Genomic DNA, 22,400 nt, shown 5'->3' on the forward strand with positions numbered 1-22,400 from the left:
AAAGGTTGATATCGCCGCGCCTGGGAACCAGGATTTTTTTTTCTCATGCTTGTTATCCCTCCCGTCAACTGCAGGCTAACCAGCAAACGCCTCGAGCCCAGGATTTGTGCATAAAAGCAAGAGAAAGGGAGAGAGGAAAGGAAGAGATGGACATCACGATACAGTACTTCTACTTTGTGGTCTTGATAGGTTCTTGCAGTTTGGCTGCATATTTGTATACTACCGCATGGCTGAGATTCTATGGTATCCAGAAGCAGCTCAGGAGGCAAGGGATTGTAGGCCCTCCCCCCTCGTTTTTCTTGGGAAATATCTCGGAGATGAAGAAGATGGAGGTGCCGGCAAAGATGGCTCCAAGAGATCATGGTTCCTTGCTTGAAGACTGCACCAAGACTCTCTTTCCTTATTTCGATCAGTGGAGAAAAGATTATGGTATGTTTCTTCTTCTTCTTTTTCCATATCATAAATGATTCAGCTTTTTCTATTTTCACGTCACACATTCTTAATTCTTAAAGTAAAGGGGGGCACAGTAATACAAGAATTACTTGCATCGAATATGCGAGGATTAAAACACCTTTCAAGATTCAAATACGAAATCTCCTTGGTTTGGAGGATAGGCGCCGCAGCCATCAGGCTGTAGCTCAATTCGTTTTAGATAAAAGTTTGAAGTCACGAATAACAACACATGCAGGTGATTAGAGATACAAAACCCATATCACAATTCCCAACAACAATAATCCTAAGCATTCCTCCCCTTCTTTTTAAGAAAATTTTAGTTGTTCTTGGAAATCCAAGCCCTTTCCTTCTCGTGTTAATCCAATGTTTTAAATCTCAAAATTTGGAACTGGTACTTGGATTTCAATTAATCATATGTACAATCGGATTCACAAGTCAATGAGATCATTTGCAGGTCAGTATCAAAACATATAAATTAAACAAGTAAGATAATATAGTATATATATTAAATATTCCGAAAACATTGAATCAAAGATTTGACTTTTTTTTTTGATAAAACAACATGGAACTATTAAAAAAAAAAAAAAAAAGAAATGTATTCTGCTACGTGCTGAGCTTTGTGTTGCTGTTTGCATCACCTAGGGGGCTAGAGGAAGCCGAGCATATCTAGCGTCCAATCCAGCCAAGATTTGAACCAATTTAGTTTGATACGGCAGTCCCCAGGCCGGTTAGTCTTGATGCAGCACTACCTAGGTTGGACCACCGAGTTCTGCCATGTGTGGTACATAATAGCTGACAACAGTCAGGAGCCGACCGTTGCCACAAAACTCGTACCTGCATGCTTGCTGACGGGGAAGCGTTCTAAGTTGTAATATATTCTTCTCCGGATCTTTTGCGGTGCGCATTTTGCACCACATCATCCGATCATCGAGATAGATAGCTATCGCATAGAATATGATGTACAGTATACATAATGCGTCATGTATGACACGCAATGTCCATCTCGTATGATAACCATCCATCAATCGGCTGATATCTGAGGTTGCGTTCAGATCGTAGAGAGTCCAAACTCGTATATGTCTACCACATTATATATATATATATATATGCAGATACAAACATTAATGGAGATAAGATAGGAGGATTTGGATATAGCACTGTTCTCCATTTGAATCTAGGAACTAGGATAACACATGGGAGGCAGGGGATCTTTTTTTATGAGGGATATTGTATAGTTTAATGGACTGCGTTGGTATTTAGCTTTTACATATAAATAAGGCAAACCCTGCTAGAGTTTTGCTAGTGGCCGTTCTTCAATGGACTTTTCTCTCTTTCATGGTATCAAAGCTTGTCTCGGGTGACCAAGAAATAAAAATAAAAATGGACTTTTTTTTTTTTTTACTAAATAAGACCTCTTTATATTGCATGCTAATTCCTTTCACTTTAACATTCCCAAAGTCAGTCCATTTAATTAACTTGTAGTGCTCCTAATTTCGTCTCCCATGTTGATGAAAGAGAGTGGATTGCCGCTGAATTCATGGAGGACTGTCTACAAGATTGGCGATCTATGGAGTTTACTAAATAGTGTAGTAATTTAGTCAAAATCTTCTAGTTATAAGCTTACCGATACATCGAAGTCTTGGGAGGGGGTGTTAATCTTTTTTTTTTTTTTTAAAAAAAAGAAGAAGTTAGATACTTCATATCTATTTTCCGAGTTGACAGCGTTAGAATAACATACACTGAATTTTGTGAGTTAGGTATCCCCCTCACTTGGGAGTGAAAGATTCAAGTTATATTACCTATGAGATAAACTTATTGGGTTTCAATCCAATAATGAAGACAACTATTTATGCTGACATACCATGAGAGCATTGGTGCAATTCAATGTTGTTAGGCAATTCAAGAAGAGGTAGCCAAATCAAGATGATCAAGCAAAAACCTACAACACTTTGGTTTCTAATACGTGAGCAATTTTGGTGAGTTCTATTTTACGATCTCACCAATCATGAAGCAACCACATGCAAGGTCAAACTCCTAGGTTGGTCAGGCATATTCAAGGATTGACCTTTGGTTCGATCTTATGAAGGCAGCGGCCATTCTAAATATGTTATGTATTAATGAAATTAGACATAGTACTAACTGGTGTAAAATATTTATGTCATATTTGGTTAGAGGAAATTGGGCTTTGGAATAGGAATAGAAATAAGTGACTCCCATTAGGAGGAGTCTCATTCTCATTTCGAATTTCCGGGAGAATAGAAATACCTCAATCCTCCAAAATCTAATATGGATTCTCACCTCGTATTCAAATCTCATTCTGATTCCAATTTCAGTCACGAACCAAACATGTCAGAGAATATGACCATTCCAATCTATTCTGATTCCAATTCTAGTCGCGAACCAAACACACCTTTGAGAGAAATAGCATTTGATCAATGATTTGCATTCCCATCAACCATTCAAGTCTAAGGCATATTTATCTAGAGTTTAAATCCTTGATCTCTAGTTGAGGATTGAAAGGGAGTGATCTAGTTCTAAAACACATTTTGTCCTTACTTTGCAGAACCAGAAGAGTAGATGATTAATTAGGAGTTGCAGTCCATGTATTGCAGAATAAATTGATCTGATTCAATCACAAACCATTCTGCAATACATATAAAATCTATAATACAAAACTTGACCTCGCCAATTCAACCACAAATTTGAACATAAATAACAAATCAAGAAGCCACTTGTTACACTACATGCAAACATAACATGGCTGGTAAATAGCAGCTGTTTCAAGAACTCTAAACAATCATTGCTATCTAGCGATTCTCTTGTTACTTCAGTCATCAAATGACATAAATAAAGATCATCATCTGCCCCTCTTGGTTCATGAATACAAATTAATATTTAAAAAATTCAAATTTCATGCCAGCTGAAGAAACTTAATTGTTCAGCAATGATTTGAACAAGCAACAATATTGTAGCTTGCTCAAGATATTAGTTTTCAGCAAAGAAAAAAAGCTAAAAAGGCGAGTTCAACATTCATGTGAAATTTGTTGGCAATATATATATATAAATGTTTGTTTGATACAGGTCCAACATATCTGTATTGGATGAGAAGGAGACCAGCATTGTATGTGACCGATCCTGATCTGGTGAAAGACATAGGCATCTGCGTATCGTTAGATTTTGGGAAGCCCAAACATCTTCAGAAGGTGCAGGAACCTTTATTTGGCAGTGGCATTCTCAAGTCAAATGGGTTAATTTGGGCTCATCAGAGGAAAATCATAGCTCCAGAGTTTTTCATGGACAAGGTCAAGGTAAAACCTCCTTAAAATATCTCTCTCTCTCTCTCTCTCTCTCTCTCTCTCTCTCTCTCTCTCTCTCTCTCTCTTCTCTTTCTCTATCTCCCCCTCCCTCCCTCCCTCCCACGCACACACATATACATACACGCATTTAAACTTGTATTTAAGGGGTAAAATTAAGTTTGAGATTACTGATTTCAGTCTCAATGTTTGTAGTGCATGGTGGATTTGATGATAAAGTCTGCTGCCCCACTCCTGAATTCATGGGAAAGTATGATTGATAGTGAAGGTGGCATCGCGGATATAGTCGTTGATGATGACTTTCGGAGTTTCTCTGCAGATGTGATATCAAGAGCTAGCTTTGGAAGTGATTATTCCAGAGGCAGGGAGATGTTTCTAAAGCTTAGGGCCCTCTCAAAGCTAATATCAAAGCCAAGTCTGCTATTCGAAATTCCCTACTTGAGGTAAGTTTGATAGCATCTCTAGCCCCACACATTCCAGATTGCGGTTGAACACCACTGAGCGCTAGCTCGGATATTGTATTACCTCTTTCCCAAGTCTGAAGTTCGGACGGAGGATGTCGGCCTCATTTCAATCCTAGATTAGCAAAGTCTTGCTTTTACAAGTTTTGGCTCGGTCTACTGGAGGAGAAATTATACCCTACGTCGTATGCACTATATAGCCATGCACCACGTCAATCACCTCGTCTCCTTTTAGTGGGTTCCATTCATCATGCACTTGTTTCAGTGATTGGCCCATATGAAGGAGACGAGCTGATTGGCATGGTGTAGAGCCACGTTAATGCATGCAATGTAGGGTATAACTTGCTCTACCTCAGAGCCTAGACTCTATTCCGATATAGGATGGGATGGGTACAAGATATAGTGGAGGGTTAGAGCCCCTCCAAGTTTTGGATACTTTAGAAGAAAGAGAAAAAAAATGAATACAAACCAGTAGGGAATCAACAACTTGACACTAGATTTCAATGTGTTTGGCATTCATACTATTTGATTTGCCCATTGAAATCACTAAATATATTTATGTCGGTTTCTCTGTTGTTAAGGAACCCATGCAAAACATTATTTGCGGCGAAACATACTCAAGCATGCTCTTAGGAACGACAAGGACCTAACATAGAGTTTCCAGACAACTTCGTTTTCATATACTCATCATTGTGTTTTTTCCCTGTGCTGCCTACATAGTTTTCAACATTACATCACATCATTTTCGATTGGGACAACTATGCTTCCAATCAAGAAAATTATACAGCTAACTAGGGTTATGAGCCAGACTTTTGCCAACAAAGAACAATCAGAAGATACGAAGACTGGAACGGGAGATTCGATCATCGATACTGGATCTAGTCAAGGAACGCAAAGAAAAATCCAAGGTTTTAATGGAGAAAGATCTATTACAATCCATCCTAGAGAGCGGCAACATCACTCAGGCCAGCTCCAATTGCTTCGTAGTGGATAACTGCAAGAATATCTACTTTGCAGGGCATGAGACCACTGCGGTCACAGCCACTTGGTGCTTGATGCTACTTGCCTTGCATCAAGAATGGCAGGACCGTGCTCGAGCCGAGGTGATGGAGGTTTGTGGGGGAAGACTGCCCGATTTTGACATGATCAACAAGATGAGAACAGTATGTGTGCCTCTTCTTCTATTGCTTCAATTACTCAACATTTAGTGTTTGTTAAGGATGTCGTTGTTTCTCTCAAGACCAGGTCCTTTGACATCCCTGATGCTCATTGGTTGGGTTGACAGTTGACACCAACGCCTCTAGGAATGGGCCTTTTTCACTATAAATAGAATGGGCCTAGTAATTTTGGGGCTAGATTGGGACTATTAAATATGTGGATTACTGAACAAAAGCCCACGAAGAATTAACCATCTGGGCCCAATTCTTAGCTACTAACATGGGAAGAGAGAAAAAGAAAGATATTAAGAATTGGATAAATTAAAGTTCTAGAAATTAGAATTTAAATTCTCGAATGCAGGGAATTGAATTCCATGTCCCTCTCCTCTTCTTTTGATTTTTTTTTATCCTTTTTCTTTTCACGCGTTTGCTTTGAATGTCCTTTGCTTGTTGCAGCCTATTTTTTGACATTGTTAGCTTGGATATTTAGTCCAAGCCTATCAAATATCCTGCCAAACCCTGTATAGTTCGTTAGTTGCGGCACCTTTTCTTGTTTTGATCCACGTTCTTTCACCAACCATGCTTGAATTCTTGTACAAAAGACATTTAAAAAAAAAAAAAAAGACTTACCTAACAACTACATGAAGCTTTCACATGCAGTAAGTATTCTTTAGTCCTAAAGTACTTCATTAAAATGATGAAAGAATATTCCATATATACTAGGGAAACATCTTCCAAGGTTTGCTCCTCAAACTCGAGGGGTTTCAAATTAGGAAATAGCATGTATCGCAATTTCTCTCTGGAGGGTGTTTTAGGTTTAAACTAGACTACAAGTCAAGTCAAATCCAATTCTAGTTTGGCTCAAATTTGGTCCATGCCGCTCTTTAGACCTACATCTAAGACATCATTTGGTAGGTCCAAACCTCCTTGAGGTTGGGTCCAATTAGATCTTTTCAGGCTTAAATTCCAATTCGATCAAATTCTTAACACTCAATTTATATGTTGCATCCCAATTTGCAAACATGACTAACCAATACGTACGTTCTAACCATTACGCACCCCACCCAAAAAAAAAAAAAAAAAAATCTATCAAATTTTTTTGCGTCGGCCACTTGTCATCCATGATTTTTTTTTTTTTTTTTTTTTTTTTGCTTGCAGTTGACAATGGTGATTCAAGAGACTCTCCGGGTCTTTCCACCGGTTACTTTTGTTGTGAGGGAGGCACTTCGAGACATGAAGTTGGGCAACCTCCACGTGCCCCAAGGGGTCAATCTTTGGATCCCGGTTTGGACCATGCACCGCGACCCAGCCTTGTGGGGACCGGACGCCCACGAGTTCAAACCCGAGAGGTTCGCGCGTGGCATCACAGGTGCATGTGGGAACCCACACGTGTACATGCCATTCGGCATGGGTGCTCGCACGTGTGTGGGACAATATTTCGCCATGGTAGAGCTGAAGATTATCCTCTCTCTGATTCTGTCCAAATTCGCCTTCTCTCTTTCTCCAAGGTATCGTCATTCCCCAACTTTTAGGTTGATCATTGAGCCAGAGTTTTGTCTGCCTCTCATTATGAGGAAAGCGTGACAAATTGGCCTCTCCTGTTTCCTTGAAGGATTGATACAACGCAGTTCTCTGAAAGAGTTCAGATAAATCTTATATGCACTAGTTTCTAATGGCTGATGTTTTTCTTTACACTATGAGAGTCTCTCGTCTCATGAAAATTTAGTAGAAATGCTTGCTTAATTGAATAGTGATGGTATAAGATATCATTTTATTCTATTGTTAGAGGCTTTTTTTTTGTGCGAAAAAGTATTAGACGGATCAGGTCCACCATGGACCCCATCAGTATAATCATCCTAGCATATACTGCTATTACACATTTAAAAAAAAAGAGAGATTAATTTCATCCTAGGTTTATGATAGGCCTGATTCATCTAATAATTTTTTTATATATACTTAAATATCTGCTAATTTTTTTTTTAAAAAAAAGTTTTGAGCATGGAACTCTAAAATTTGGGGGCAATATTTTTGTAGTCACTACTCCTTTAAAGGAGATTCGATCGTTTCCACTCATGCGCGGTAGCTATAGGCAAAACCGCATATGTATCTCGTCCCTTGCATGCTTTTGTTGGAATTATAATTGTGTCCCATATTTCCTCGTACGATATTAAGAAGGCATCGTTTGGTGCAATTTCGTGGTACTCTTCTAGTTCAATAAACACGGCATGTCTTATTTGACCGTACCAATCAACACTTTAGAAATGACCAAGAATAAAAGGTAAATCAAAATTTTCCAAGTAACACCAGAACTAAATGCCTAATAAGTGAAGTGATTAATTTGTTAATAAGGGACTAAGGAAAAATCTTCTACCACATAGTCAGAATGACCTAAACATCCAAGATTAGATGTATAAAAAAGTATATCACCCTGGTATACATAATTTACTGCCCCTGAACCTCAAACCAAAAAAAAAGAAAAAGAAAATAACGCTTCCTGAAAATTTAATGCATGGTGTTGATAATGATGATAATAGAAATAGAATATATATATATATATATATATATATATATATATATATGTTGTAGTGTCCTGGGCTAGGTTGGATGTTTGGGTTGACTTATCGATTTATAGGAATAATAGAATGTAAAATTTTTTTTACTTGGGCTTGTCAACTGTTCGCTTAGGAGAATTTTTGCTTGCTATGCCCTTTCTTATATGTGAAAATATTTTATTAGTTATTATTGTTGAATATAACATAAGTTAGTAATCACAAATAAAGAATAATCACTCTTTGATTTTTGAAAGACCAGAGCATTAAGAAAGTAACCATCATCAAGTCATATCTTGGTCTTGAAATATGGATCCTGTTAGTGCACAACAAACTATGACTATATTCTGACACACTGAGAGCATGTCTGGATATTTTCACAGAAAATTCTATAAGAATCGGGAAAGAAAAGAGGTGTAGAGGAGAGAAGAGAGAGAAGGTGGAGGATTGGTGATCGTAAAGAGATAAAATGTCGAAAAATATAGGAAGAAAAAAAGTTCGAGGGAAAGGGGTATAAAGTAGATATGGGCCATACTAAATAAATTGTCCAATAGTTACTGAATTTTCAAAATAGACCGTAAATGAATTGCCACTTGCATGATAATGGACTATAATCTGTCATTAAATTTGGTTTTAAACTCAATAGGTATAATTGTTGAAAAACCATCTTGGGTTCCAATAATTCCTTTATCCCTTTCAATATAATTGTCACTTCATTTGACCTGCAATCTCTTACTTTCCGTAACATTATCCAATAATATTCATAGATATATCAAAGGCGTTGTGATGGTACAAACATGAAGACCATAAAGACAACAAGCGTTTTAAGGAAAGAGCAATCAAATAGCTCAAGTGGTGAGGGTATTCGAAGCAGCTTTAATATAGTGCACTTATAAACGAAAGCTTGAAAAAGTACAGAAAAGTCAGGATGGCCGAGTGGTCTAAGGCGCCAGACTCAAGTTCTGGTCCTCGTGAGACGGCGTGGGTTCAAATCCCACTTCTGACACGATCTTCCAATTATTTTGTCAAAATAACAATTAGCTGATTTCTTTTCTGACATTTTGTCAAAATGGTCATTAGCTTAAATATTTTTTAATAAAATGTTAATTAGGTAACATAATTTTTTTTGTTAAAATGGGAATTAGTTGACTTATCCAAAAATTTCTAGTTTTTGCAAATTTATATTGCATTGACTAACCCTTAAAGAAACATATCGTCCCTACTAATTTTTTAAAAGAAAAGCACTTTTTTCATATTTCTATTACTTTGTATAAGAAAGGATATTTCAAGAAATGAAATTTATAATTGCTCTTATGCTTAGTATTTTGATTGAAATCTATTTTTGGACATCATTTTAAACATGATATAACATGGAAATTAAGTGAGGCAAAAGTTTTCAAGTTTGTGGATCTAGTAAGAGCGAGCATACATACATGTGTGTGTACATATATTGTGTGTCTATAGGTATAGATGGATATAGGTATACATAGAGATCGTACGTTCTAATTGGTTTATCAAAAGCAAAGCACTTTTTCTATAATATCATATTTATGTTACTTTTTATAAGAAATGATGTTATAAGAAAATTGAATGTATTTTGAAATTTATTCTTATGTTTACATTCCATTTCACAATGCATTGCAGTCCAACTTAGGTTAAAATATTTTGGCCTACTGTTTTGCTTTGGTAGATTTCAGCCAAGACATACATTAACTGAAAAAATCAAATTTTAAATAAAATATATAAATTAGAGAACATGATAGATATGGAAAATACATGCATTAACTTAAAAAAATCAATTTCTAAATAAAATATATAAATTAGAGAACATGATAGGTATTGAAAATGAAAATTAAATAAAAAATCCAGCTACACATAACCTAGAATGCCAATGGAAAAAAGACAGCAACACAATGTTTGTTACAATCCAACAAAGAGTTGGAGCATCAATTTGGGACCAAAAGACCAAATTATGCCTATTAATGATTTATTTCTGATTCCAATTTACTATTAATTATTATTACTGATGGGTCATTTCATATTACAAATTAGTCATGTGAAGGGATAAACAAAAGAAGTTAAAGATCTTGCAGATGTTTATTCATAATAATGGTATATATACAAGGGATTCTTTTTTTTTTTTTTTTCTCAATAACTTATTTGCTTGCTACACCACCAACAAGCAACAAGGTCTGCTTTAAAAAATTAGTAGTCAGGTTGAGATTAATGGCTAAAACCAACACTAATATTTAGTCCAGGCCAAGAGTGCACATATTCAAGCAAGCTTATTTTGTACCGGAGAAATTAAACCAAGTGGTGAATCTATCGTTCGTTGTCATAACCACCAAGTGACATTTTACAGTGGACTATTGCAGCGTTTACCGACCCATCCCTCTCCATGACTCTTTTTTCTCTAACACTTGTGTGATATGATGACTGCAAAATTGAGCTTGAGTAGCCCCCAAAATTTGGATTTCTCCTGCCTAAATTTGAACTAAGAGCATTGAAAGCATCTAATTTCTCAGCATCAGAAATCATTAATTTTCTTGCATGTTGGTTGTGGCTGTTGTTAGTTTTGTTATCGGCATTGCTGCCCTTCCAAGGTAGTATCCATTTGTAAAATGGAAGAGCAAGTTTCCAACGCCTAGGACTTCTTTTCTGGTTCATATAGTTGCTCCCTCTCTTAGCAGGGTGGTGGAAAAAACAGTATGACTTCATTGTAGAGATAAAAGATAATCCAAACTTTTCTGGTGGCAATTTGATCAAGAACTTCATTATGCCACCATTGAGAACCGATATGATCTTAGAATGTTTCCTGTAATAATGTCAAAATTAGATTTGCTCATCAGGCCGAGACTGCAAAAGATTAATATATGTAATGACTTTGCTGCATGTGATAACCAAAAGTACAACCATCAAGCTTTCGACTAAAATTTGGGTTGGCAATAACTTCGCTGCATGCATTTGAAAAGAAAAAAAATACATATATTTAGAATTCATATAAGTAGGTAAAACGAAACAACTTCATATCATACTTGATAACTTGAAACAGAAGTTCAAGCCATATATATAATCATCCAAAACAACCCAAAGACAGAGCCCCAAGCACATTCTTAACCATGATAAGGATCTATAAAGAACAAAAAAGTGCACACATAAAACCACAAAAAAAAAAAATCACTGGAATATGAATTAAGAGGGGTTTTGACCATTAACCAAGTGCAAGCTAGAAATAGGTTTTGACCATTAATTTTCCTAAGTTATAACTATAGACCTTATCGTTACTTCTTACAAGGGCCAGAATTAATGGGTTGACCAAGCCAAACCGAAACCCCTAGAATTACGGCTTGAGGCTTGACCTAAAAGTTAGAGGGTTTGAGGATGCCACCCAGACCATTGCCCTTCACCAGGCAAGCGTCAAAATTAAGGTGCCCTTCCTAACCTCCTATCTTTGTCTAATTTGTGTGGTGCTAAATGATGCCCTTCTTAGCTTTTCTCTTTTTAGAACTTTGAATAGTATTAAAGATGCCCTTCCATGCTTTTCTATATGTATGCATCTTTTTTGTTTTTATGGTGAAATTGGATTTATTAAACTAGCCTAGAGTAAATACATCCATGAGAATCAGAAAATAAAATATCCAATAAATTAGAAAGAATATCTGTCATAGCAGTCCACAAAATAGTCCTCGTGAGATTGCTCAGTCTATCTATTCGAAGAGTGTTTAATGGTACCCTTCCTAGCTTTTTCTCATAGTCTATTTTCTGCGTCTATTTGTTCAAAAGTCCTACGTAGGGCAAGGTTAGCATGGCATTAGCCTTTGTATTTCCTAATTGACCTTCAAAAATCTGGCACCCTTTCAAATGGTTCATTTGACCTACCAAGGCCATTCTGGCCGAGACCTTGAATCATAGGCCAATGCTGACCGGTCAACGGGAAAGATGGAAAACTAGCAAGCCATGCATCCCTTAATCCAAAAAACTATCAATCAGACTTTCTGAAGGATTCTTCCTCGGGTAAAACTAATACATCATTAATGTTGACACGAAAAGTAACAAGCTGTTCGCATACCTGGTTTGAGCTGTCTCCTCCTCCTTGAACTCGCCGACTAGCCGCTGGTTCTCACCGCCGGCTTCATGGTTATCGGGGCTCAATTCCCTGCATTTAAGAAGCTCGACAGTAAGAATATCCATAGAACTATAAGCAGTAGAAAATCTAGCCCAAGTATTTAGAGCCTGCGAGCTCTCTTTGTTGACCGTATCCATGTTCTCGAGTGGAACTATTTGCCCGTCGTGGAAGAGCTCATCAGCCGGGCTCTGATAGCAAGATTTAGGTGAATATTGAGATGAGGAAGAGATTTGGAACTCAAACTCATCGGACTCCGATGTCTCCCCCAAGATTAAGTCGATGTAAGAGTCTTCCTCATCATCGACGAACTCTATTAGCACAGTGTCTGACTCATGAGAACTACAAGTGATGCCTTCTTTGATACCTTAAGAGCTTTGTTGAGGTCCATGAGGAGGGTGGGTGGGGGGAGAGAGAGAGAGAATAAATAAGAAGGGACGTTTGTTTACTATCGATGAGAACAAAGGAAGTCAGAGAAGAAGGCGGTGGTTGTTATTATACTTGTTAGTTTCGTCCGCGTCTACATTGTCTAAGCTCAGGGAATCTACACAGTGCCATAAGAAAAAGTTGGGACATGAGACGAAACAACATCAGATGCTGATGAATTGATCTCTTGATAAGGCATTCCAATTGGTTGATCAAATGGACTTTTGAATGGATCATCCAAATGGCAACGTCGACCAACCTACCAACCTTTTGGAATGGCTCCATTAATCCATTGAATGGGAGGACAGGCACTCCAAATTAGACGACTTCTTAGCGTCAGTTACTGGAAGTTATACTATTTTCAAAATCTGGATTAGAAATTTTCTTTATTGTTTGGCCTGCTTTGACCCAAAGCCACGCCGGTTGGTGATTTGGTAATCGACGGGTGCGAAGGTGGAAGCTCTCGAATAATTCCACGGCAACGTGATGCGGAAGGTGGCAGTTCTTGAATAATTCCACGGCAACGTGATTGCTTCATGATGCGCGCGCGTATGTGTGTGTATATATATAATGATATTTATGTTTATTTTAAAATTCATTAATTGCTATTTTCTATTTTTAAATTATTTATATTAGCATGGATATGTGTAAATTTTTATTGAGCTCTCATACTATCTCTTGTTTTTTTTTTCAAAGTTCCAGGATGCTTAATATTTAGCTATGGTTTGAAACCTAATAAAAGAACGACTATTTCGAACGTCACCGATACTAACCAAATAATTAAAATTTAGAATTAAACAACTTATATTACTTATGAATGATGGATTATTTTATTTTTTTATCAAATAATATTTATATTGTCTAACGATATAGAGGTTATGATGATTTTATATGTCTTGCATATTTTTGTGGATCTTCCTCAAAAAATTATGTGGTTGCATAAAGAATGAAGCTTCTTTTCCCCGTGCAAAAATTGGTGGATGTTATTGGTTAAATTGTCAAATTATTGAGATGTTTCGGAAATAGCAGCCGAGCCAGGTGCATGTGTAGTCACCACCCTACGTAGACATTGTGAAAGAGACTTTCCATTTACGTAAAAAGACTTGCTTCCACGTCTTAGAAAAAAATTTAAAACATTTGAAACAATTAACAAATGGGGTAAGATTGTTTTTTTTTAAAAAAATCTAAAATTAAAATTCAACATATACTCTTGTGTATAAATGTGCAATTTGTGATTTTTAATAACTTGGATGGAGCATTGCCCCCATCTTTATTTTTCTTTTCTACTCTTATGTACAGATTTTCTTGGGCTTCCAGAAGAAATTAAAAGTTTCTTGTTTTTGTAAAAGTATAAAAAAATAAAAAAAAAAATTGAGGAAAGATTTATTAGGAGGAATAGGGTGACTCCAACCAATGCAATCACATATGCTCGCATCGAACTTCCTGGGTTCTTCTTTCCTTTCTTTTATGCTTCTTCCTCTTTTTTTTCTTCATGCTTTTTTAATTTTTTTTAAAAAAAATTTATTACTTTCTTTTCTTATGGCATTTTTACTTGCCATTCTTTGTAATTATTTCATTAGCTAAATAAAGTGATAATGCTTATTCCCTATTTTTCGGTTAAAAATAAAATTATTACAATGACACATGTTCTCTCCGGACAAGAATATTTCAATGGCATATGCTCTCTTACATCATAGCCATCAAGCAATCGGCAATCCAAATCAAATAATGCAAATCCACAACAAACGTAATTGCACATGCATATTGAACAGTCAAAAATTTAGTTTTATAAACGCTAGATCTATACAATATAAACCACAAAGAGAAACATACGTCATGAAGACTTGAAATGAAAGCCTTACGCTATAACCATATTTAAAGTGCCCTTATCATTACGCGATCTATGATTCACGCGGTATGGACGACTTTTAGCCCAGACGCGGTAGCAAAACCCCAGTGCTGCTCGTACGATTCGTTATCCGTCCCACTTGTGATAGAAGAAAATAAAATATTCCGACGTCTTCTTTAATTAAATCTTCCGTGTCCGGCTTGGATCACAAAAGGCTCGTTTGGTTCGCGGGAAAAAAAAGAGAAAAAAATATGGTCAACAGAAAAGTAATGGGATACCTCTTATTTAGTTGGAGTTTTCAAAGAAGAGAGATGAAAAAGTTGTATTCCAATGAAAATATTATTCTCACATTTAATGAAAAAGTCTTTCCCATAAGAAACATGAGTAAGTTACTTTCTCATCAGGCGAGAATCACTTTAATTTTATTTTTTCTCAAAAAGGCCATTCAGCATTAAAGAAACATTAAAGAGGGATTAAAAATCTAATTTTTATTAATGGCATAATATGAATTATACATAACTTTTCTAGAAAAGTAGATGGCCAGCACTTTGAAAATTTGTCACTTTTCTATGATCAATCAAACATGTCAAAAGTATTTTCTTAGGCATCCTTTTTCTAGAAATTTGTTTACTATAAATTATATTTCTAAAAAGAAAAATGCTTCCTGAGAACCAAACTAGCCCAAAGTTTTACAAAGTTTTTTTTCTTGTCCCATACCACGGTCTTCCCACTTTTTAACCCCATAATTAACTCCCAAGAAACGCTCCAACCACCTTTAAACCCATTTATTAACTCCTAAGTAGAGCTATTATATTCTAAATTAGCAACTATCCGTCCACGTCCCCGCCCCCACCCTTGTCCCTTGCCTCTCCTATAAAACTCTCTCCCTCCCCCTCCTCCAACCCTAACGCCCATCTATTGCTTCCAATAACAGAGAGAGAGAGAGAGAGAGAGAGAGATCTTTTTTTTCTTGTCCTCTCCTCGCGATCCGATCTCGATGGCGAACGCGACGCCCCTGCCGATCTCCGCGCAGCTCGCCCGGCCGTCGCCGTCCTTCCGGCTCCGCACCTCGAACCTCAACAACCTCCGCCTCCGGCGCGTATTCGACCTCTTCGACCGGAACGGCGACGGCGAGATCACCGTCGAGGAGATCTGCCAGGCCCTCGACCGCCTCGGCCTCGGCGCCGACCCCACCGAGCTCGCCTCCACCGTCGCCGCCTACATCCGCCCCGGCGCCGCCGGCCTCGCCTTCGACGACTTCGAGGCCCTCCACCGCGCCCTCGGCGACGCCCTTTTCGGCGCCCCCCCCCCTCCCCCGCCTGCGAGGCCGCCGAGGAGGAGGACATGCGGGAGGCCTTCAACGTGTTCGACGAGAACGGCGACGGCTTCATCTCCGCCAAGGAGCTCCAGGCCGTGCTCGACAAGCTCGGCCTCCCCGACGGCCGGAGCATCGACCGGGTCCACCAGATGATCTGCTCCGTGGACCGGGATCTCGATGGACAGGTGGATTTCTCCGAGTTCGTGCACATGATGCGCGCCATCACCGTCCAGTCCAGCTGATTGATTAGTATTAATGCAGCCAACTCCTTCTAATTCATCCTCAGCATTAATGCATCATATCTCACTGCTTTGGGGTGTGTGACATGTTATTTAAATATGCTTGCTTGTTTTGATGTTTTGACCAGTTAATGGGACGGGGAAAATATTGTTATGTTATTAATTTTGTGATTAACTCCATTATGTATGGACGAATTGGACAAGTGGCAACGGAGTTTGTTATGTTTTGGATCAAAATGATTGATTTGGATTGGTCAGTGTTGCTTCTATTTTGGTTGTTTAAGTTAATCACTTTGTGTTTAAAAAATAAATGTTGTTCATAGATTTAAACGAGGTAAGATGCCAAAGCTTACTCAATTAGTGCAGAAATGGATGAATGGTTATTTTAATATTAGGACTGCCGTTGTACCGATTAGAGAAGGCTTCCATCTATTTGGTATTTTGCACATCTGAGTGCACATGGAGAACATATGGATGGCTGTGATTTACAAAGCACGCCGATCCCTATCCCGGGCAAAGAAGCATGCTTATGCCAATAATAAGGCAGAAAGAAGTGCATGTGCCATGGAGAATCTAGACATTAAAATAAAAAATTATAGAGATGTTTCTTCAACTTTGTGCGAGAAACATAATTGCCTCTTTCATTCTCGGGTGATGGAGGGCTCCTACCATTTTAGTCTTTTTTTATTAATATATACTTTTTTTGGGAGGTCCAGAAAAAGCATCAGGCAATAGAATTTTTCTAATTCTTTTGAAAAGAAGAATGTAAAATTATTTTTTCTTTCCGCATAGATCAGGAGATCGGATCTAGCCATAAAAAGAACGCTCGGTATAAATAACTATTCATCCTAAAGTTTTAGTTTTTCTTAAATTAGATTTCAAATTAAAATATAGTCCCTCCATCAATAGCAGAGCAAAAAAAAAAGGAAAAAAAATGAAGGCAAATTTGTTCCAAAGCCAGATTCAAGTTTGAAGACAGAAAAGAGAGAGGAAAAGAAATAAAAAAACGATAAGAAAAGATGATGCATTTTTTAATTATGATCCCTTATTTTTCCACTTTACCGGGCAGCCTCTTCTCGTTCTTTTCCCCGTAAATATATAAATGTTTGCACTATTCTTTTTTCTTTTTTTTTTGCTGAAAAAAAGAGGTAGGAAGGAGGAAGGGACAAGCCCACCCCCGCCCCACCAAGAGAATGTTCGATGCGGGCAGAAATGGCCGTGTGTTGGGCACCGCGACCAGTTTTACTCATGCCTTCCCCATCCCTGGGCCCGGCTCAGCTATCACCGCGACCAGTTTTACTCATGCCTTCCTCATCCATTACTCATTAAGAGTCATTCGTATCTTGCTCTTCTTTTGCTTCCTATCTTTCGTCCTGAAGTCAAGGTGATAGCAGAATGTTTTAGTTAATTTGAGGATATGAAAATTGCCATTAGTTTCAAGCTTCTGAGTCCTTTTTGTTTTAAACTAATTCGGTGAGTTAGTTTGTTGGATGCAGGAGAAAGTTTGTCCGGAAGCCTCAGAGAACTAGCAGGCCCTCCATCAGATGCAGAATCACAAACTGGACAGCCATCTCAATAAGAGTCTAGCACAGTAGATAGAATGAAGTGATACTGATATTTAGAGCCACTTCATGCTTATTGTTCTTCTATTGAAAGTCACCGAAGTTTGTATTTGTAGATGAATGCTCCCTTTGCACATCACACGCACACAAAACCAGATACAATGCCATGCCCATGAAGTGTTATAATTAAGTAAACACAGTAGTCATAGAACAACCAATTTAAGCAAACAAGGAGAATGTAATAATAGAAAAACTTACAATATTTGTCTGATCTATAGTACAAACAAAGACATAATAGAAAAGAAACGACAGTTCAAATTGTATAGCAATATAGTCGATTCATTTGTTTTAGTTTTGATAAGCATTATTGATAGTTTCCAATAGCTCATTACTTTTTAGTGGCTTTGTCAAATGGAAATCCATTCCAGCGGAAATTGATTTCCTTTCTTCCTCAGGTGTCGCATGAGCAGTCAAAGCAATTATTGGGATGTAGAAACCATAATATTTTTCCTCTTCCCTTATTTTTCTTGTTGCTTCATAACCATTCATAATAGGCATCTGAGAGAAAAAGAATAAGATATCAGAAAACTGATTTAGTTAAATAAGACAATTATTGTGAAGGTACTGCAACATAACCATCATCCATTTTATATGAAATAAGAGAGTACAATGCACGATGAGATGCTTATGTGCAAGGTAAGTAGTAATAGCATTTTTAAATGGCTTGCAAGCATAAAATACATCAATAGACATAATAACAAAAATAAGATAACATAAAACAGAAATACAAGTCGATGCTTAACATGGTATTTAGTGCAAAACATTATAATATGTTATATATGCATGTGTGTGCATTCTAGCAGATAAGAACTATAAACATTAAGAAAAAAAACTGAAGGGACAAAAATCATCACAAACTTTGCTATTTTATTTTCAGAAAGACTTACCATAACAGGTGGAATTTAATGTACTTTCTATCTGAAAATCAATAAATAGATCCATATGAGCACTTATGTATTGATATTCGGTTACTCTAACGATGATTTCATATGCTGCTACTCAATATACTAAAACAATTTTATTTATTTGAGCAATGGAGTGGTAATGTGTTACCACCAAGGTTTAAATCCTAGACCTAGCCTAGGATCAAGCCCTTCGGAAAGGGGTATCAACATTGGACTCGAGCCCAGTTGACCAATACAATCAAAAAGTTTTGTCATTCAAAGTCAGCCACTTAGATCCTTATTTTAACTTGGAGTTCTTTATAGAATTTCAAATCCAAGTAGTTACCTTCCTTTTGGACGACAATGATTATTACTAGTATAAATACATAATTGCTAAATTTTTTTCTTACCTCACAATCCATTAGAATAATATCATAAGGTAAAGGCTTTAAATCTCCTTGTGGTTGGGCAGTTCCATTGTGCTTATCAGATGTTCCTCGCAAAGCCTTTGTAACCAAGTCCACAGCATCCCGCCCATTTTCAGCATGTTCAACAGTTGCACCAAGTCTTGAAAGTGTGTGTTTAGCAACCTTAGATAAAATGGGCATATCCTCCGCAAGTAAGATGTTCATGCCACTTAAGGGTGTGTCATCATCCATACTGTATCTCGATCCAGATGTTTTGTTAGTATGTTGGCTTGATTGCGAAGCAAAAGAATTGGACAATAAAGTTTTATCATCCATAGAAGAACCAAGCTCGATAGATTGTTGTCGTTCTTGCATTGTATTCATAATCTGTATTCCTTGTGGATCATCTACATTTGTTCCTCCGAACTCTTGTAAAAGTTTCAGGAGTGCATATAAACGAGAACCATGTAATGGTTTTTGCAAAACAAGATCACATTTCTCCTGATTAGAACTACTTAAATCAGCGGCCGGAGTATTGAAACTGGCCAACCAAACAATCTTGCACTGGATATTATGAATGCTGCTAGTAAAATTCTTCAAAATCGAGCATATTTCTGACATATTTCCACTGCTCAAATCAATGACAATCAAAATGTAAGTTGGCAAACCACTAAAACTTAGCTTCTTCAGACGTTCCTTAGTGGTAAGAGGCAAAGTTTGATCAGCCACATCTACAGAGCTAGAACACCCCTCATTTTCTTTGTTATAATTGAGAGATGTGGTTCTGGACAAGGAATTGCTACGTGACACTGAATCGGGCTTTGCAGAGGCACAAAGACTATTCTTGATCTTTTCGAGTGAAGGATAAAGAAGCTTGTGGTGGTCGATTGCCCATACCTTTACTCCAAGGCTTTCCATCCATCTTTGCATAATTTCTTTTGTTTCACCTTGAATCAAAAGTAGAGAGTGAATTCCTTCCATTTGAAGACCTCTTTTGAATGTCATGGCACGAATTTTTGATTGGGCAGTCACATTTTTCCCAGCAAGTTGAGTACTAGCAACAGATGTATTTCTTGGATACAACTGAGAATTGGTATTCTCTTCACCATCCAAAGATGCATCACTTGACTTGAGAAAAATGTTAAACCTAAAACATGTTCCTCTTTCACCAGGATCTTTCTCCTTAATACTAATCTCACCACCCATCAGTCGCACCTAATAATAGTAAACGAAAGTAGGATATCAATTCAACGAACAGAGATATAATCAAGGTAAAGCATAGAAAATTTGCAACAAATTTGTAGGCAAAAAACATAGGAAAAAACTTGAATATACGTTACAAAGAAGTAACAGATGTAATTTTTACTTACAAAGGATTGAACTATTCCAAGTCCCAAACCAGTGCCCTCATGTCCTCCAGTAGTTGTTTCTTTGACTTGCACATAGTTCTTAAAGACAGAAGCTCTCTTTTCCTTGGGTATTCCCTTACCAGTGTCCTCTACCTCAAAAATAAATTCAACAGAATCTGGGCCATGCTGAACAGGATTAAGAATTTCCATATTAGTTTCATTCTTCCAAAGGCACCTTGTCAGATGGCTTAATATGCTAGGAAAGTGGAACTCATGGTTCGAAGAAAGTTTAAAATTTTCTAAGCTAGGCTTCTTAGCCCAAGCACGCACAACCACGTGTCCCTCGGATGTGAACTTCACTGCATTGCCAAGTAGGTTATCGAGAATCTGTTTAAGCCGTCGACAATCTCCTTTGACATTTGAACATCTAAGAACTGAGCAATCACAAGGATCCCAAATCACCTCTAGGCCTTTCTTAAGAGCGACAACATGGAATATGTCTGCTGACTCCTCAAGCACTTGAGCCATATCAAATTCAACCTCTTCTAGTTGCATCTTTCCTGCTTCTACTTTACTTGTATCGAGAACTGAATTTACTATCCCTGTCAAAAAGGTTTCATCAAAAGAAATCAGTTATTTGTCTGTAGAATATTTTCTTTCTGAATATTACTAGAGTAACATGATAAATTACTAACAACATGAACTCCATCAGCACAACCCTTTAAGCTTGAATCAGTTGGGTATCGATAGAAAATTTTGATTTGAAGAGGAAGCTAACAAAGTTTTCCAAGATCAAGCATGAAAGAAATTAACAATGGACTATGAGCAAACATAAATGTTTTCTTTTTTTTTTGAGGGAAAACAAAAATGATTTCTATACATGCATTTAGAATTATATGTATGTACATTTGTATGATGTTGAAAGTGGTTCTGTATTAAATATGCGTGTCTTATCATGAAGAACCAGATAAGGAAACTATATACCTAGAAGTTGTGATGCACAAGTACTCATCTGCTCCAAGTGCCTATCCAATTTGGAATTTGGGGTGGCATCAAGACGACAAAGTTCTACTAAGCCAGTGATGCCTGCGAGAGAAGTACGCACGTCATGGCTGGCACTAGCAAATGCCAAGCTCTTATTCATACTCTTCCGCTCTGCCTGTTGAATCGCCTCCTTTTGCTTGATGAGGCTCGCATATAGAAATGCCTCCTGTATTCGTGATCTCCTCAACAGTTGCAGCATGATGGAACTTCCGACAATCACACCGAGAATCATAAGTGACAGCAGTGAGACAACAACTATCTTCATCTTATGAACGAGGGGAATTACTTCCTTACAGGGAAAAGCAATTACATATACCTAGTAAATAACCAAAATTCGATCAATTTAGAGCAAGGCAAGGCATAACTATTAATGGAAAGGACTGAACTGAAAATGACATCATTTCATAAGAAGAAAGCATCAAAAAGCTTTAATTCCAGGACCAATATCCAATGCATTACCATTCTGATTCCAGAAACATCAAGATGAGCACAACCAAAATTGTATCTCTTGCCCCAAATGCTCAAATAGTTAGTATGAGATGGATCACTGCCTGTACCTTCAGGGTTATCAAGCTGGCATGAAAAATTATCATTTTTTTCAAGTGGTAAGGTATCACTCTTATCCATTACATGGATTGAAACTGTATTATTACCAAGCACATAGCGAGTATGCGGTGGTCCAGTCTCTGCTATGACATGCCCATCTTCTGTAGCTACATACAAGTGCCCGCCCCAAAGGTTGACACGAAAAATATTATCAACGAGATCTTTCATGGCAATTCCGATGGAAATAACTCCTGATCTGGCCACTGGAGCAGTGAAAAAGAGCATCTGATCCCTAGCTTTGTTCCAGCCAACTCCCCATGAAGCATACCTGCTCTTACCATTTAATGCATCTTGAAACCATTGGGAACCAATTTGTTGTGGAGAGCAAGGAATCACATCTCCATACACCATCCCAGTATCTCGATCTACTGATTGGCTGTACCATTTATGTGCAGCAGAATAATTAGAAGAATCTGAAATATTCGAAAACATCGTGCGCGCCTGGTTCTCATCATTGTAATAGGAGAGAAGCATTCCACCATGTATACCAACATAAGATATCTGTGATATCCATGGCATTGTTGCAAATGCCAGGAACAAATTTGGCGCCACCTGCAAATCGAAAACATCAATTCAGTACCAACCTACTCTGCTAATGG

At 37.5% G+C, this 22,400-nt stretch overlaps 3 protein-coding genes, 1 non-coding gene and 1 pseudogene across 4 annotated transcripts; 3 read left to right on the top strand and 2 right to left on the bottom strand.

Annotated features, from left to right (window-relative positions):
- LOC120105108 (cytochrome P450 714D1-like) lies at nucleotides 1–7,583 on the top strand. Its single transcript, XM_039117243.3, has 5 exons — nucleotides 1–429; nucleotides 3,535–3,761; nucleotides 3,963–4,210; nucleotides 5,037–5,391; nucleotides 6,544–7,583. The coding sequence occupies exons 1-5, from the start codon at nucleotides 147–149 to the stop codon at nucleotides 6,967–6,969; spliced, it is 1,539 nt and encodes a 512-aa protein (XP_038973171.3). The 5' UTR covers nucleotides 1–146; the 3' UTR covers nucleotides 6,970–7,583.
- A 1,273-nt stretch (nucleotides 7,584–8,856) lies between these two features.
- Nucleotides 8,857–8,940, top strand: TRNAL-CAA (transfer RNA leucine (anticodon CAA)). Its single transcript has one exon. It is a non-coding gene; the product is annotated as a tRNA-Leu (tRNA).
- A 914-nt stretch (nucleotides 8,941–9,854) lies between these two features.
- LOC148703663 (uncharacterized) lies at nucleotides 9,855–12,424 on the bottom strand. The gene is made up of 2 exons (XM_088719678.2): nucleotides 12,004–12,424; nucleotides 9,855–10,749 (listed from the first exon to the last, which is right to left on the bottom strand). The coding sequence occupies exons 1-2, from the start codon at nucleotides 12,195–12,197 to the stop codon at nucleotides 10,257–10,259; spliced, it is 687 nt and encodes a 228-aa protein (XP_088575804.2). The 5' UTR covers nucleotides 12,198–12,424; the 3' UTR covers nucleotides 9,855–10,256.
- A 2,797-nt stretch (nucleotides 12,425–15,221) lies between these two features.
- LOC120105109 (putative calcium-binding protein CML27) lies at nucleotides 15,222–16,126 on the top strand (annotated as a pseudogene).
- Nucleotides 16,127–17,640: 1,514 nt separating this feature from the next.
- On the bottom strand, nucleotides 17,641–22,203 carry LOC120105105 (putative histidine kinase 2). Its single transcript, XM_088719679.2, has 5 exons — nucleotides 21,655–22,203; nucleotides 21,136–21,511; nucleotides 20,173–20,753; nucleotides 18,806–20,017; nucleotides 17,641–18,009 (listed from the first exon to the last, which is right to left on the bottom strand). Exons 1-5 carry the CDS (start codon nucleotides 22,150–22,152, stop codon nucleotides 17,800–17,802), a joined length of 2,877 nt encoding a protein of 958 aa, XP_088575805.2. The 5' UTR covers nucleotides 22,153–22,203; the 3' UTR covers nucleotides 17,641–17,799.
- Between the last annotated feature and the right edge of the window lie 197 nt (nucleotides 22,204–22,400).

Source organism: Phoenix dactylifera, chromosome 4 (assembly GCF_051530095.1).
Source record: "Phoenix dactylifera cultivar Ajwa chromosome 4, Ajwa_hap1_PhDact_Kaust_v1.1, whole genome shotgun sequence".
Taxonomy (NCBI): Eukaryota; Viridiplantae; Streptophyta; class Magnoliopsida; order Arecales; family Arecaceae; genus Phoenix; species Phoenix dactylifera.